Source organism: Ixodes scapularis, unplaced genomic scaffold (assembly GCF_016920785.2).
Source record: "Ixodes scapularis isolate PalLabHiFi unplaced genomic scaffold, ASM1692078v2 PGA_scaffold0__279_contigs__length_252992795, whole genome shotgun sequence".
Lineage (NCBI taxonomy): Eukaryota > Metazoa > Arthropoda > Arachnida > Ixodida > Ixodidae > Ixodes > Ixodes scapularis.
In genome coordinates, this window is record NW_024609835.1 from 248,790,795 (window position 1) to 248,805,809 (window position 15,015).

The 15,015-nt window shown below is 44.0% G+C and overlaps 1 protein-coding gene across 3 annotated transcripts; it reads right to left on the bottom strand.

Moving 5' to 3' along the window:
* Positions 1 to 1,976: 1,976 nt before the first annotated feature.
* Positions 1,977 to 9,630, bottom strand: LOC115313366. Of its 3 annotated transcripts, XM_042291159.1 has the most exons (4): positions 9,592 to 9,630; positions 6,959 to 6,995; positions 3,644 to 3,830; positions 1,977 to 2,335 (listed from the first exon to the last, which is right to left on the bottom strand). In XM_042291159.1, exons 3-4 carry the CDS (start codon positions 3,822 to 3,824, stop codon positions 2,160 to 2,162), a joined length of 357 nt encoding a protein of 118 aa, XP_042147093.1. In that variant the 5' UTR covers positions 3,825 to 3,830; positions 6,959 to 6,995; positions 9,592 to 9,630; the 3' UTR covers positions 1,977 to 2,159. The 3 variants fall into 3 exon arrangements, with proteins under 3 accessions (XP_042147093.1, XP_042147092.1, XP_042147091.1); XM_042291158.1 differs by lacking the exons at positions 6,959 to 6,995; positions 9,592 to 9,630 and adding an exon at positions 4,303 to 4,423 and having other exon boundaries at positions 3,644 to 3,896; XM_042291157.1 differs by lacking the exons at positions 6,959 to 6,995; positions 9,592 to 9,630 and adding an exon at positions 4,303 to 4,421.
* Between the last annotated feature and the right edge of the window lie 5,385 nt (positions 9,631 to 15,015).

The following is a 15,015-nucleotide window of genomic DNA, read 5'->3' on the forward strand; positions in this document are numbered from 1 at the left end:
TTTTTTTTAAAGAAGACATGGGATGGCAATCGATACGAGGACGGACGCCGGACAAGGCTAGACCCTAAGGAGCTTCGCCCCTAAAAAGACTTACGAATAAAGTTTGTCAGAGCACAGGGTTAGAGGCTCTGAGAAAAGGTCTGTTTTTTTTTGTTTTTTTTCTTCCTCTTGAACTATTGACAAAAGCTAGTTTCTCATTCATCTTGTCGACATTCACTAAGTACAATGGGCTAATGGACTTTGGACCACAACAAGGGCCACTGTTCCCTGTTCCTGTTTGAACCACACTAGTTGCGAGTCTCGGAGGGAAGAGGGATAGTGTTTTTATAATGGTGAAAGATGGGAATTATATGCGTGAATGCGTGTTTTTTTTTCGCTGCCTCGGTGGCACCAAGGAAAAGCACCGGCCTACGGATACCTAGTTGGTGGGTTCGAGTCCCGGCCAAGGTGGCCACAAACTGTGGAGGCTTATTGCAGAAAAGGTGTCATGGTAACCGAGCTTTCGGTTGCACGTCAAGATCCCCAGGTGGTCTAAATCCTCAGTCCTCCGCTGGGGCGTGCCAGATGCCCTTCGTTGGTTTGGCACGTACACCCCCTAATTTGCATTTACATTCAGGAGTTTGGCTATTTCAAAGTACCGACGTTTATTGAAGTAGGACTTGTTTTCAAGACTTATGGGACAGTGAATACTGCCAACAGCAAGGGCGCCAATGCCAAATGCAGAAATACCTTCCAATACCAGTGATTTTTCTATGAATTTAGTGTACTTTGGTGTCCTACATTATTTTTATTTAAAAAAAATCGAGAATATATTAAAATAAACTCCGATAAACCCCGAACTTCCAGCGATAAATTCCTAAAAACACCCTCCGAATTTCACAAAAAAAAACAAAAAAAAAACTCCGAAAATGGAATTCTAGGTATAATATGGGGTATATATAGGGTTCGGAGTTTTCGGTTTAAACCGATAAAAACCAATAAAAGTACACCGAATTCATTTTCAGAAATTCGGTTTTAACCGAAAAAGGTAAGTTGTAGGTTCGCCATTTTCGACTTAAACCAATAAAAACCGATAAAAGTACGTCAAATGCGTTTTCTAAAATTCAGTTTTAACCGGAAAAGGTCACTTTGACCTTCCAGTCGCACTGCAGAGCCGTGTCGAAAAAGTGGAACGACAGTGCCGAACCAAACGTGTCCGAATGTATGGGATACACGAATGCCATCATGACGTTATGGTTTAATGTGCGCATCATCGATCGGAACGTGAAGTCCGAAATGCCCCATGACTTCGCCATGTACGAGCCTGTTTTCAAACTCGTAAGGAAGACTGGATGCAAGCTCCGCATGTTCTGTTGTGCTTCAAATCTCGCACCGTGTCTCTTGGTGGTCACAACTGGTTGATTAACCGATTTTCGCTTAGGCAGCGCTTCATCTCCTCAGCCCGCCGGTGTCCAGTGTTAGCGTTGAGAGGGCATTCTCGAAGCTCAGGGTCATATTAACAAAAAAGAAAAAGTGTGGATCAACGAAGAAAACCTGGAAAAGTACATGTGTGTGTACTATAATAAGATCGCGTAATCTCGATGTACCGAAGGTAAAGTTACATGTTTTTTTGGGCATAGGATTCATATCTGACTTGTTTTTACTTCCATCTTTTTTGTTTCTTTTACAGTTGCACACATTTGCCAAATAAAGTGTCGATTTCTTTTTCAATGTATCTGTGCAGTTAATCTTTGAGTGATCACAAATATCTAAGCTACAAGGATCATCTGATCAGGTGTCCATTAGTGTTGATTTTAAATCACCGAAAGAAGCCGATAAACTTTTTTGGGCATAAATATACACCGAAAAAAACAGAAAATTGAATTTTAAAATAAACACCGAAAAAAGTACGCCGAATTTTGAAATAATAGAAACCGAAAACGCGGAACCCTAGGTATATAGTAAAGGCGCAACTTCTACGAAGAAACCATACTAGATTGTTTTTCCTGGAAGTTGTTTAATTATTGTTTCGAAAGACTAGGATGAGGTCATTTTGTACCAACACCCCCTACATAAAATTTGTCGTAGACATTACTCGTGAAACCATTTCCTTGGCGCATTGCTGACCTTGAAGTTCATTTTGAAGTTCAGTTTGATGTTAAACTTGAAGTTCATCTGTACTAGTGCTCCTTCGTTGTCCTCGGGGTGTCCTCGTCGGCGACTTGGGAAGGGGACAAGCTGCTTTCTTCCAGAGGCACGCACGTGTGCGTCGACTCATTGCAGTGGAGCCCCGGCTTGCACTCTGCTGTGGGTGGCACGCCGAAAGGCAGCAGCTCCAGGCACCTCTCTCCAGCTCCTGGATCGTTGGATATAGGAAAGGGCCTTCGAGACCACTCGTACTTGCCAACTTAACGTCTGCACCTTGCTAGTTTGATCGATTGCAAATGGGCCCTCTCTCGGACAAATTTTAGTGAGTGTTGGTGTACATGCCGGGATTTTGGTGAGCTTGAGATTGACCTTTCGTTGAGGGCTTATTTGTGGGACAGTTGGTACACAAGCACTGCACCAGCCGGTGCGGGGCAATACATCTTCGTCTAAATGTGCTACTTTTTCAATTGTAGTTGGGTGGCAGAGCAGGTATCATGGACACCACCAATACAGTTACTGCAGCATTGTTTGAACAGCTTTTTTTTTTTGCCTCTACTGTTTTATACGTGGCTTCCACAAGACGTCATTACCCTGTGCTGGTGGCCCCCCCCCCCCATTTTGGGTTGCCGAGAAAAACAAATTGGATGGTGCAAAATGCAAGCTGCAGGATGTCGGCAGCAAGGCTGCCAGAATGTCGGCTCATGAGGCATCGGTGCAAGTTTGCATCGCATTATGTGTGAGCGAAGCACGAGCATGTTGCCCTGGGCAAAGTTTGCACCGCACGAGTGCGCACGCTTGGCAGGAATGCTGAAAGCTCCGAGCTCCCGCTTAAAGTAAAGGCGAGCATAAAAAATTTGTCTGTGGAAGAATCTTCGACTGCACACTCTCCTTCCTGGTGGCAGATATTTGCCTCTAAGTTATGTCAGTCTTGGGCAGTTTGTATTCGGTAACACACAGACAGCTGGAAACACGACAACTGACGGCCTCTTCTTAAAACTTGTTCACACACTTCTCGTCTCTCTCGGTCGTACTCGGTTGCAACCGAGTATGACCGAGAGAGACGAGATCTGTTACAACTTCTTAAAATTTCTTAGGACGAAGGAACACATTGACACTCTGGCGCCATCTAGGCGGTGACCCTGGAACTGTATTTCACAAGAGCGAAGGTTTCGCGGGATTTCCAAGGTCAAATGTGCGTAACGCCTATAAGAAAGGCTCGTTTATAACGTTGACAAAAGTTTTTCGAGCAAAGAAAGAAAGGATAATGCGCGAGAGAAATAGAAAATATACTGGACTGCCAAGTTTACACTGCTACCCAATATATGGCACCAGTGCGTCCTCCGGTTGCAAGAGGTTTTAAGGAACCCAGTTTTAATAGGTCGCAAGAGTGTGAATGGGCCTTAAGTCAAGTTGGTGTCGAGCAGAGCTCGAAGTTGCACAATTGGCTGGCACCATTGACGGGTGATTGACAACCATGCTGGACGACATGGTGAGAATGCGTAGTGAAAGGCCTCACCCAGCTGAAGAATGCAGCTGTCGCAGCAGCCGCAGAGGCTTCCCTTGGTGCTCACCCTTCCCTCGCAGTTCTCTGCCGTGATCTCTTTGCACTTGACGTTCTTGCAGAAGTCGGGCAGGCAGACAAAGGCCGAGGCTGCAGCTGCCAGGGCAACCAGCAGAATGAGGCTTTTCGTCTGCATGGCTTCCTGGGACCAGCCCCAGTGATGCGTCAGATTGACTGCATCCTCTTGATAAAGAACTCTCTGGCGTTACTGATTGTTTCACAAAGAAAATTTGAGTGAGGTGTCAAGAAATGAACCCCCTCATTCACAACAGGGGTGAGGGTGCTCATATTGACCTGAATTTGGCTGTGTACATATTCACTGTCGTGCATTCACCAATGGAGGGACTAAAGCACTGTTCAATGGCAGGGAAGGTATGGACAGACTACCATTTGTCAAACATACTTGGTATCTTACTGCTGGGACGGTATGAAATGAAAATGGCTTCTTTGACTTCTTTTCATTAGTTTCAATTGGCATTCAGTTCTTGCAGTTTTGCTCTAAAAAAAAGGGCACTTTGGTTCAGGTGGAACCTCGATTTCCCTGTACAACTCTACAATGGAGAGTGCGCAACTTGTAGTAAAATTTGCAAGACATTGCAGAATGGTATACTCACTGTGGTATATCTTGTTTGGATGCTAAATGCAGCCTGTCTGGCAGAAGTTTCAGAACTGAGCTATACATAACTGTGGGAACGCTTTCTAATCTCTCTCCATCGTCACTAAGATTACTCTGCATAGAGCCATTGTCCTCTATCCAAAGCGATAATGTGCGAACAATGCTCATTGTTCATTGATTGGGCTCTAGTTGAAATTCCCAGAAAGGGATTTGCTCTCATTGTAGACAGGGTAAAGGTAGGGCCACATTTTGTCGTAACTCGCAAGTCGTCCAGGTTACGGATGCAGTCGGAGTAATGCACTCATATCAGGTACAAAAAGCGACTCGGCCGGCTATAACTTACCGACAAATCACTGCAGTCCACCTGTTGTCTGAAGGTGTGCAAAGGTGTTATCATTATCATTCAGGCTAGCTCTATAAGGGTCTGGAAGATTTTGTGCCTGTATATAGCAATCTCAAATTTTAATGAAACGTGTATTTTGGTGGTATATTTTGCCTCATGAAATTCCAAGGAGCAGCTCCCCTCCTGGGAGCCATTAAATCAACAGCCTTATGGGTCCCTATCATTTCGTCAACTCTTTTCGTGGAATTAAGTTTCGTGGACATGCTTTTCATAGACACATGTTTCGTCGACGTGATCGTTTCATCAATACCCGTTACTTCAGAAAGTTTTGGGAAATTTGTATGGCGGCGCATGCGTGGTGGATCCGTCGTGCTCGTCGCTCTCCTCCAAGAGCAACATTCGTTTCTCCGACTCATTTCCACTTTAGCAAAGCGAACGCTGCAACCTCCTCTCGAGCGTTCGCTTTGCTAAATTGGAAAGAGGGGTGGAACTATCAGAGTGGTTTATAAGCCATGACTGCGAGGAGCTGCCAAAAGCGTACATCGTCTGCAAACATCTTTGCCTTTCTGCCCGCCTTCCTCCTTGCCACGCGAAAACGCAGGTACGCACTTGTGACCAATCGCCGAAAGAGGCATCCACTAAAGGTACTAAGTAAGCTATGCTCTAGAGTTACTCCAGCCATCTTGGTGCTTAAAATCATGGTGGCCAGTCATCTGAAGCTTTATCTGAAATCGCAGGAAACACTTTTACGGCCTCCAGAAGAGTTAAAACAGTTTGCGACAGAGCAAAATGACATCACCCGAGCTTCCTAACACCGCATCTAAAGCTGAGGAAATCACATTTTTTAATTGTGGTGAATGACGGTTGCGTCTCCTCTGCACTAAGCACAAAGATGGCGGCGCCCACTAGCAGATCGGGGAACGGAGTGCCGATACTCTAAGCGTAGCTCATTTAGTGACTCTAGCGTCTACCGTAGGCGCATTCCCACTGCGAAAAAACCCACATGGAGGGGAGGTTTTTATTTTCCTATTGAAAAAAAATTGCACGTCAAGGAGGACAACACCGGGAGAGGACCCGTTTTTATTTTATTTTTGATCCACAAGCAGTCTTGGGCAGCAACTAATAATGTGTTGCCGCTGACTAGTTACTTTTTTCAGTAACATGTAACTAACTTGTCTTAGTGAAAATAACTTGTAATAACAGGGTTAGTATTTTTCAAAAGTCAGTAAAGAGTAACGTTTTTGCAGTTACTTCTCAGATTTATGACCAAAAATATTGCAAACACGACCACGAACTCAACTTGCAAGAGTCCCGAAGTCCTGGTACGGGAAGGGCACAGCAAAAACTGCTGCAGAACCACGATTGCATATACAGAGATCTAGACGCGTGCTGTTGTTTTCGTGTATTGGTAGCACTTATTTTAAAGTTATTCGTGGATCATCAACAGGTATCTATGTTAAAATTAAAAAAAACTAATGTCGCCTGTAATTTTGCTAAAGAAACAATAGATTCTTATCATAAATTGCATTTACTTGGATACTGTCTTAAATTATGGTCTTGTTAAAGGAGCTATTCATGCTAAAAATTTAAATAAAAAGTATCAAACATGTCAACATTAAGAAATTCTTAGTTTGTTAAAGTAATCAGATTCACTACCGCGTGAACAACACAATGTTTTATAAAAAAAGAAAACTGAATTTAAAGGCATATTAAAGAAACACTGACAAGGTATTTATGTTCGCCAAGGTTTTCATTTGTACATGACATATGACATAGAACACAATTTGCAGCTCAAAATTTGTTTTCTTTCCACCCGAAAACCGCCGATCGGGAACTGGCCGGTGTGATCCGAACTCACTCTCTTCTCTGTGGTTACGTGCCGTTTTCTATGGAATAGACACAACCACCAGATATAAACATAGCTTTGGGTCATCAAATGCGCACACTCAATATTCAGAATAGAAAAGGAATATGATACCAATGTTTTGTGGCTTCTTAAAAACCGCAAATACATTAATTGAAGGAAAATAAAATAGTTGCACAACCACGACTTTCAGCAACCCTCTCCTTCCCTGTATTTCTTCTTTCTCCTCAGTCCAGTTTGTCTCGAACAGTTTTTTTTTTTTGTTTTTTTTGTTTTTTTTTTAGTTTATTAAAAATATATGTAACGCTGTAGCAAAATATTGATTAGGTAGTCTTTGGACGTCATAATGGATCAACTGGCAAAAAATAAACAAATTTTGGGGGGCGTCAGGGTCCCTTCGACGCAGTATTTCCCACTGTAAGAAAATGTAGTCAGAATGGAACTCACTTGTTTGGTGGGGCTCCTAGGACACCCAGGAACAATTCTGGCAAGTGACGATGTAAAAAAATGAAAGATGTTTACAATCCTCTGTAATGCCAAATTAGAGCACAGCTCCTAAGGGAGGAGGAAAGGAGGGTACGCCCCTCCTCCCCTCCTTTTTTAGCGGGTAAGTTTCGCCAAATTTCCCACTAAATATAGCGGAAAAATTCCTCACTACATTTAGGTGGGATATCTTTCCGCTAAATTTAGTGTGGAAATTTTTCCACTACATTTAACAGAAAGATTTTTCCGATAAATTTAGGCACCTTGCGACGTCATTATGGGAAACGTCCCATAATGCAACGCGCGGTTACGCCGACGGCGACGCCGCTCAAGCCGGAAACGGGCGCCTAAGAGCTGCACTCTAAGATATTACACGCCGCAAGAGTTCTACGATGTTGCATATTTGCAATGGTGGGCAGTGACTTATGAAGTGAGCGACAGAAACCATGTTATTTAACAAATTTATTATAAAGAAATAGAGCATGACTCAGCAAAAATAATGCAGGAACACAAGAAGCTGTCTTGTTAGTTGTGAAACTGTACAAAACAGTTGTGATCCTTGTTTATGCAAAGGTTCACTTGGCACTTGAAGCAGAAGACAAAAGGGCAACCGCCTGAATAGGCCTTGTAGTGGTTGCGCCTGTCATTCCATATGAGCCATTGCTCAATCCCATCAGTTCTTACGTCTTGAGGAATTGCCATGGCATGCCTGCTTTTTGGCTGGCGGGAGCTTTTCTTCGGACAGTCTTCCAGCCGGACGCTTCAGCTACAGGACCAAGCTCGTTGCTAGTTCGGCTAGAAACTCTCTCAACAGCATCGAGCACTGACCTCGTTGCCGAGTTATTCTTTCGTGCACAAACCATACGTTGGCCGCAGCCATCTTGACGGTGTGCCAGATGTAAAGGTACCATCTCTAGAACCTCATCGCAAACTGGTAACTAGAAGATCCATGCCACCCAATGACTTGTAATAGTCACCAATGACTGCTGGGCACTCCACAAAAATGTGATCTTTTGTCTTTTTGTCCCACCTTTTTAGTGATTGATGGCTCTACACCAATGCAGTTGGAGAGTAGTGTGACCGTTCTGTTGTCAAACCATTTGACTGCAATCATTGACTTGTTTCCACATGATGCCACGGAAGAATCAAACACTCCCCAACCATTCTTTTTCGTTGAATTTTCATCCATCAGCTTGCAAGACTGCAGTCTGTTCTCACGGACTGTGCCAATGTATGATATCTTTCTGCTAGTGAGTCCCACCACAAGGTGAGGGCCAGTGAAATAGTTGTCTGCCACAATTAGATTATCATCTCGATCGGGAAGGCTTGTACACAGCTGCAGTACGACACCAGCTCCCAGTTCCGGCTGGTACCCTTCCTGGTAGCAATAAATGAAATGAAATGCCTTTGGAACGCCCCAGGTATGCATCAAAGTCGTAGCAGAGGCCCGATTCTCCCGCACAAGCTTAAATTTTTAGATCCCACTTGCTTTTCGGCTTGTGAGGGAGATATTGCCCGCGGAAGGGGATCAGGATTTCATCCACCGCTGACTTCTCTTGTGGAATATGTATCAAGTTTTGCAGAACGAACAGCCATGGCCGTGCTGTCCAGCAACTGTCTTCTTTCGCCTGGTCAGTTGCTGCATCGTTGTCAGTGAAGTGCAGATGACTCGTGGTCTTTTCAAACTTGTTACGAGACATGACCTCAGCAACAAGTTGGTATTGACTGCCAGTTTCCCAATACGCATGAACTCTGTGCATGTCGACGAGTCCCATTCTGAAGAACATTCCCAACACCGACCCAAGCTCCTCAGCAGGCAGATTCAAAGAAGTTCCATGTTTCTGCAGGTAGTATTTGCTCGTCTCTTCCACGACTTCCCTCATCATGTTCCGGGAGACGAACATATCAAAGTAATGCTTTGCTGTTAGAGGATCAGCAGGAGGCAACAGAAACTCGTCCTGGTAATCGACTGGTTGCTGGTCAAAGGCCGTCTTTCTCAATATGTAACGCCTTTTAGCGTATTGAGATCTCAAATTGTTGGGAGCAACATCAGTTCCACCCGTAGCTTGGTCCCCATGTGGCTTACAGCCGCCATCGTCCTCTTCACTGCAGCCCTTGTTCTCTTCACTCCTGCTGTCTTGTATATAAAAGCCAGCTTCGTCTCCACTAATACTTTCGTCACAGAAGAAGTAGTCGCTTTCATTTGTATCGATGTATTCAATCAGGCTCTTCTTACAAAGAGGCTTTGGTCCAGTTGTTGGAGCCGCAAAAAGGAATGACAATGTGAAGATTGGTAATGCCTGTGCAAACGCAACCGAAAAAGAAAATCGTCACATTGCAGGCAGTTTAAGATTTTAAGGAATACTACTACATATCCATGTCCAAAAAACAAAAAACAAAAAATCTGTTTTAGATATGCAGCACCGAGACTGGTTTGAACTAACTGCTCAGCGCCGTGGCAAAAATATTCAGCAAAAGCTATCCACTATTTTATAGAATTATGCATGTTCAGTTAGTCTATTATGTCTCTGCTAAAATCTGCAATGTTTCATGAGTGAAACTTTAAAATTGCTGTTCTTAAAGATATTTTATCATACCTTCGTACTCGAAGACTCGGCCACCGTGAGCGCCGCCATTTTCAGACTAGTCTTCAGAAAATGGCCCCTAAGCGGAGATTACACGAAGCTCGCATATCGAGAAACACTAAATATAGAAAGTGTGGACAACTTTTATTCGCTGGAGTGCGAGCGCGGCCACCGGACGGCAATCTTGCTTGCAGTTTTTTTCCGTTTTGCTAGCGTTGCAGAGGCCGGCGGCAGCGTGCTAAGGATACGTTTTCTACTCGTTCGTCGTCATTTGCCGAAGATGTTCTTTAAGATCCTCTGTGAGCCGTGATACGTGCCGTTGAAAACACTTGAAATTTTTTACGAAAGCCCAGTGCCACAGGAAAAAGGCACAACTCTTCGAAAGCAAGTTTCGCCGGTCTCGCGGCGTGTTCAAAGCTTCCTTGGCACGCTGTCTCTGTGCCTTCGCACGCTTGGATACCGATCAAGAAGCGACGCCTTGCGGTATATGAGCTTGATCCAGCACCCAGTAGCAACGGACAAGGGGTGGGGGAGGGAGGTATGTTTTTTTTTCGTCGTTAGACTATTTACAGAATACCGCGCACAACAGCTCTTAATCACTGATCAGTACTGGCTCATTATCAAATTACTTTATTGCACTTGACGTTTAAGTGCAGCTTGCCCATATGGGCCGTGCTTCAAAGATTTTCATTCTCGCTGTCTTGTACTTTTGCCTCCGAAAACCCTCCTTGCTCCACAGCGTTGTTCTATTCGTGCTCCCATGTGATCCATTAGAGTAGATTTCGAACATAGCCATGGTTAGGGCAGTCTTGGGTAATATGCGTTACTAGCGTGTTACTGTAACTTCGTTACTTTTTTTGGTAACTTGTAACTGTAACGAGTTACTTTTGAACAATGTAACTTGTAACTGTAGTCCTATTACTTTTTCTGAGGTAACGATGAAAGTAATGACGTTACTTTTGTCATTACTTTTCAGTTCTTTATTAATAATATATCATTGAACGAGTATAATCTAGCTATTTAATTCTTGCACGTTCCAGATTGTCTGTTCCGACATTTCGAGTGTCCGTTGGCCTTGCACAAACTTGGGAATACATTCTTTCTCGTAGATTTGATGGAAAAAAGAAGAAAAGAAGGATCTAGTTATCTATACGCACGTGCTTGTACTTTTTGACTGAACACTTACATCTTAGTAATTTAAAACACTATCTCTGATGCGTTTTTTTTTTTTTTCTGCGCACGCTTTTTAATTAGATGAATCAACCGTGAAATAACAATACACGCGAAGGGCACTTCGTATGTTCGTGTGTTGATTTGCGCCCCCACTCCGGCGTGGTGTCAACTGTGGAGGCAAAATTTACTGTTGTTGCGCGGGGTTTGTTTCTGGCTTGCCGTGTACGTACTGAAATATGTCCAAGGACTCCATGAACCCAGCGCAACCGTCAACGCAAGCAATGTGCTAGTGCCACCAAGGATAGGGATATGATGAGAACAAAGAACAAGCATGAACGGCGTACAGACGGTATTTTGCTGTGGTGAAGGGGTTTACTAACAATTTGACCGCAGTATGCAAACTTTGCAACAAGGAGCACTCCGACAACAAGTCTTCTTGTTCAAATCTAAGAAAACACATTTAGTTGAATTTTGGACTTATTCTTTTTATAATATTGACTAATTTTCCAGCTAAACTATAAAGTTTGAATTTACTGCTATTGTGGAAGCCTGACTGATTCGTGTCTATATTTTTGTTCTTTCAGACACCAGTTTTTCATCACTTTTTTTGTGTTATCAAAAAGTAACTGAAAAGTAATTTCGTTACTTTTTGAAAGTAACTAACTGTAATGAGTTACTCTTTTGTAGCGGTAACTGTAACGGTAACTTCGCTATTTTTTCTGAAAGTAACTGTAACTGTAACGAATTACTTTTTAAAAGTAACTTACCCAAGACTGGGTTAGGGTGCCATAAACCTCAGAGTTAAAAACGGGACATGAAGAAGGAGGGTAGCGGGAGGGAAAGGGGCCGAGCGCAAAGCGTGACAGAAAGAAAAAAAGCTCTGCTACTATTCAGTTTGCCGTGAAAATGCACACTTTTGTGGGACTCTCTTTGAGTAGTTGATTACACGAGCACATTTCTTACCTATTCTGAAAAACCTAAGCTAGCCAATTATGTGACAAAGAAAAGTGCCCCGTACACACGTCTGTGCGAACAGAACTTGGAGTTACAGGAAAAGCTAAAAATCACACTTTACTTGAGAGAACATTTTTATTCGATGTGGACCCTGTTAATACGGACCCCGTTAGTATGGATACCCCGCTATATGGACACCACTTCCGGAGACAAACTGGGAAAACGCATTAATTTTTGTCACGGGACAACTCACGTTATGAACGATTTTTCACGGAAACGGAGGTGTGCATATATATTAACGAGACAACACTGTGCACTGTCACGTGTAATCATTTTCTGTTTGTCAACTCGCCCGATACCGATATCGCAATTGCACGTTCCCACGAAAAATAATGGGACGGTAGAAATTGACCTCTAAAACAGGACTCTCCCGGCCAAAACTGATCACCCTGGCCACGGTAAATGGCAGGCACAAAGCCAGGATTTTGTTTCGGGGGGTAGGGGGGGGGGGGGGGGGCGCCCATGACAAAATGTTGAATGAGGGGGAGAGCTAGGGGAGAGGAGGTCCCAGCAAAATAGAAGATTTCCGGTGGGGGGGGAAGGGTGCCGGCCCCCTCCCTCCCTGGCTATACGTGCCTGGTTAATGGTACATAAGAGCACGTACAGATCCCGTCCCCCCTTTATTGATAGCAACTCACCGGAACAGCTGGACGATCCAGAACACTGTGGCCGACGTGCGACACACCTTCAAAACTTTGGTGCGGCGTCGATTCTTGATCGGTATCCAAGCGTGCGAAGGCACTAAGATGCAGCACTCGGTGTGCCAAGGAAGCTTTGATTAGGCCGCGAGACCGGCGACACTTGCTTTCGACGAGTTGTACTTTTACATACGGCTTCACACACATTGCACTCGCAAAACACATCTACACGGCGTCCATTCTTGATCGGCATCCAAGCGTGCGAAGGCACAGAGACACAGCACTTCGGCGTGCCAAGGGAGCTTTGAACATGTCGCGAGACCGGTGAAACTTGCTTTCGACGAGTTGTGCCTTTTTCCTGCGGCACTGCGCTTTTGTAAAAAATTCTAAATGTTCTCAACGGCAAGTATCACGGCTCACACAGGATCTTAAAGAACATCTTCGGCAAATGATGACGAACGAGTAGAAAACGTGTCGTCAGCACGCTGGAAAACCGCAGCAAAGGCTAGCAAAAACGGCAAATCGTATCCCAAGCGAGTGAGGCCCGGTGGCTTCACTTGCGGGAGCGGCAAGCGCGATCCAGCAATTGTCATTGAGATCAGTGACAGTAGCCATGAATTCGATGAGGTTTTCGAACTTTTCGAAAGCGCTTTACCCTAGTGTGAGATCGAGTAAATTTTGGAACACGGCCATGGTCTGAGATAGACCCTCTCTTCCAATAACTCTCTGCCAACCAACGTTGCTGCCAACGTTGCTCTTCAATCTAGGCACTCTACGTTAGCGTAGTGGCCTCGAGATCGACCTAAAGGTGGCGCTATGGTCGCGCTATCATCATCATCAAAGCGGGGGTAGGAGAACGGCTGCCCCATAGGCTCTCCACGTTCGCGCGCGTGACGGCGTATATTCTTGCGTTTATTTTGTCGCATACTATCGGTGGGAAAACAATTTTAGCGGGCGGAAAAGGATGCGGTACTGTTCGGTGCTTCAGTGAAGATCGAATCCTGTTGCAAGCGTGCAGCCTAAATTTATATAATCGCTTCTGTGGGTGCGTCGTCTGCTCCAGTCAGACGTTGGAAAGCATGGATAACCACGACTGATGCCTGTCTCCGGCTGAACTGGAATATTTATGTTAAATATTTGTTGTTTTTTTTAATGGATGTGTTGGCTCTTCAACGCGGCAATAAAGAAAAAAAAAAGTAAATTCCAACCCAGATAAGATAATACTGGTACTGTGGGCAGTGAAATCGCAGCTTCTATGTTTTTTTTTTTTTTTTTTAACTTCTAGCTTTTGCAGTAATATAAATATTTAAAATGAAGATAAGTTAGCGCTGTATTAAAAATTACCATGCTATCGAGTTCCTCTGCCCTTTTACTGTGCCATAGTGTGGGTAAGTTTTGTGGAGTCTGAACACATCGACTGCGTTTCGATGAGGAGAGTGTGTCTCTTCTAGTGATCTGCAAACTGCACGGTTGGCAGGACAACTGAAACAAGTGAAACAAACTGTTCCAATATATCTGCCGTGACTGTAATAAACGGGTGTGACCGAGCAACGCAGCAATGTTCCTGTTATTAAATGCTTTTCTCGGTAGTGTGGTTTCATCCGCTTCAATTTTCTCGATGAGGGCCGCGGGTGTCAAGAGGCTAATACTATAAATCTCTGGCTAAATAATCTTGTGTTCAAGCACAGTAGAATCTGCAAACCCAGCAAACGACGCGCACCACGACACAGACAGCATCGGCCGCAGTGATACTCTTTTACTGATAAAAGCTAGCGAGGCTTCACGAGACTTTCCGATCACCCTCCGCCCTCACCTAACGTAAGACTGGGCAGTTGGCATCGATTAACTTTCACATTATTCAAGTAATGCTTTGATTGCAATTTTTTTTCTGTCGGTTAATTGGAGTCCTGTGCTGGAGAAAGTCAACAAGGAGTAAAAATGCCTGCTTTAATAGTTTCGACGTCTTTATTTCTTTTGTGACACTGGCTTGCACGGTAAACCACTTCAGCGTGCTTGACATTTCACCGAGGGTGATTATACTGTTTAAATAATAAGTTATAAAATATTGCATTTTGAAAGGCTTCCCGTGTTCATATTTATTTAGGACTCACAACGTAAAGTTTAGAATGGGAATGCAATATGCCACTTATGACATAGTAAAAGCAGTAAAAAATATGTAGTTTTAACGTCTTTCACGCAATATGACCGGCGAAAAATCAACATACGGATTTATTCCGTATGTTGATTAGTCTACTAAAGGATAGCGATCAGTCGGGTTACTTTTCTAATCAAACCACAGGCCCACTCAACATTCAATGCTTTATGAAAGCCACGGTTTGTGCGAGATAACAAAAATACGTGGGAACAGCGATTGTATACAAACCAACACACTAAGATTATGGAAGCTTCCGACTTAATAATAATCGCCTTGCTGAATTTCTACACGTGGGAAACGATACAACACAACCTTTAGTAAGAAGAAACGGCAACAAAAACATAAAGCATTTAATAAGGAATGTCAAGCTCAGCCTGAAACGGGCTTGCGTCGTCGAGATCCATGTTTCTGAGCGTGCGCCCGTAGCAGACGACGCACGGCGATATCTCCGCTTTC

Excerpts from the sequence above, each read along its gene's own strand:
- LOC115313366 (XM_042291159.1), bottom strand. The coding sequence starts at position 3,824 with ATGCAGACGAAAAGCCTCATTCTGCTGGTTGCCCTGGCAGCTGCAGCC. Across the intron at positions 2,336-3,643 it reads CAGCTGCATTCTTCAGCTGG|GAGCTGGAGAGAGGTGCCTG; the intron begins GTGAGGCCTTTC and ends CCAACGATCCAG.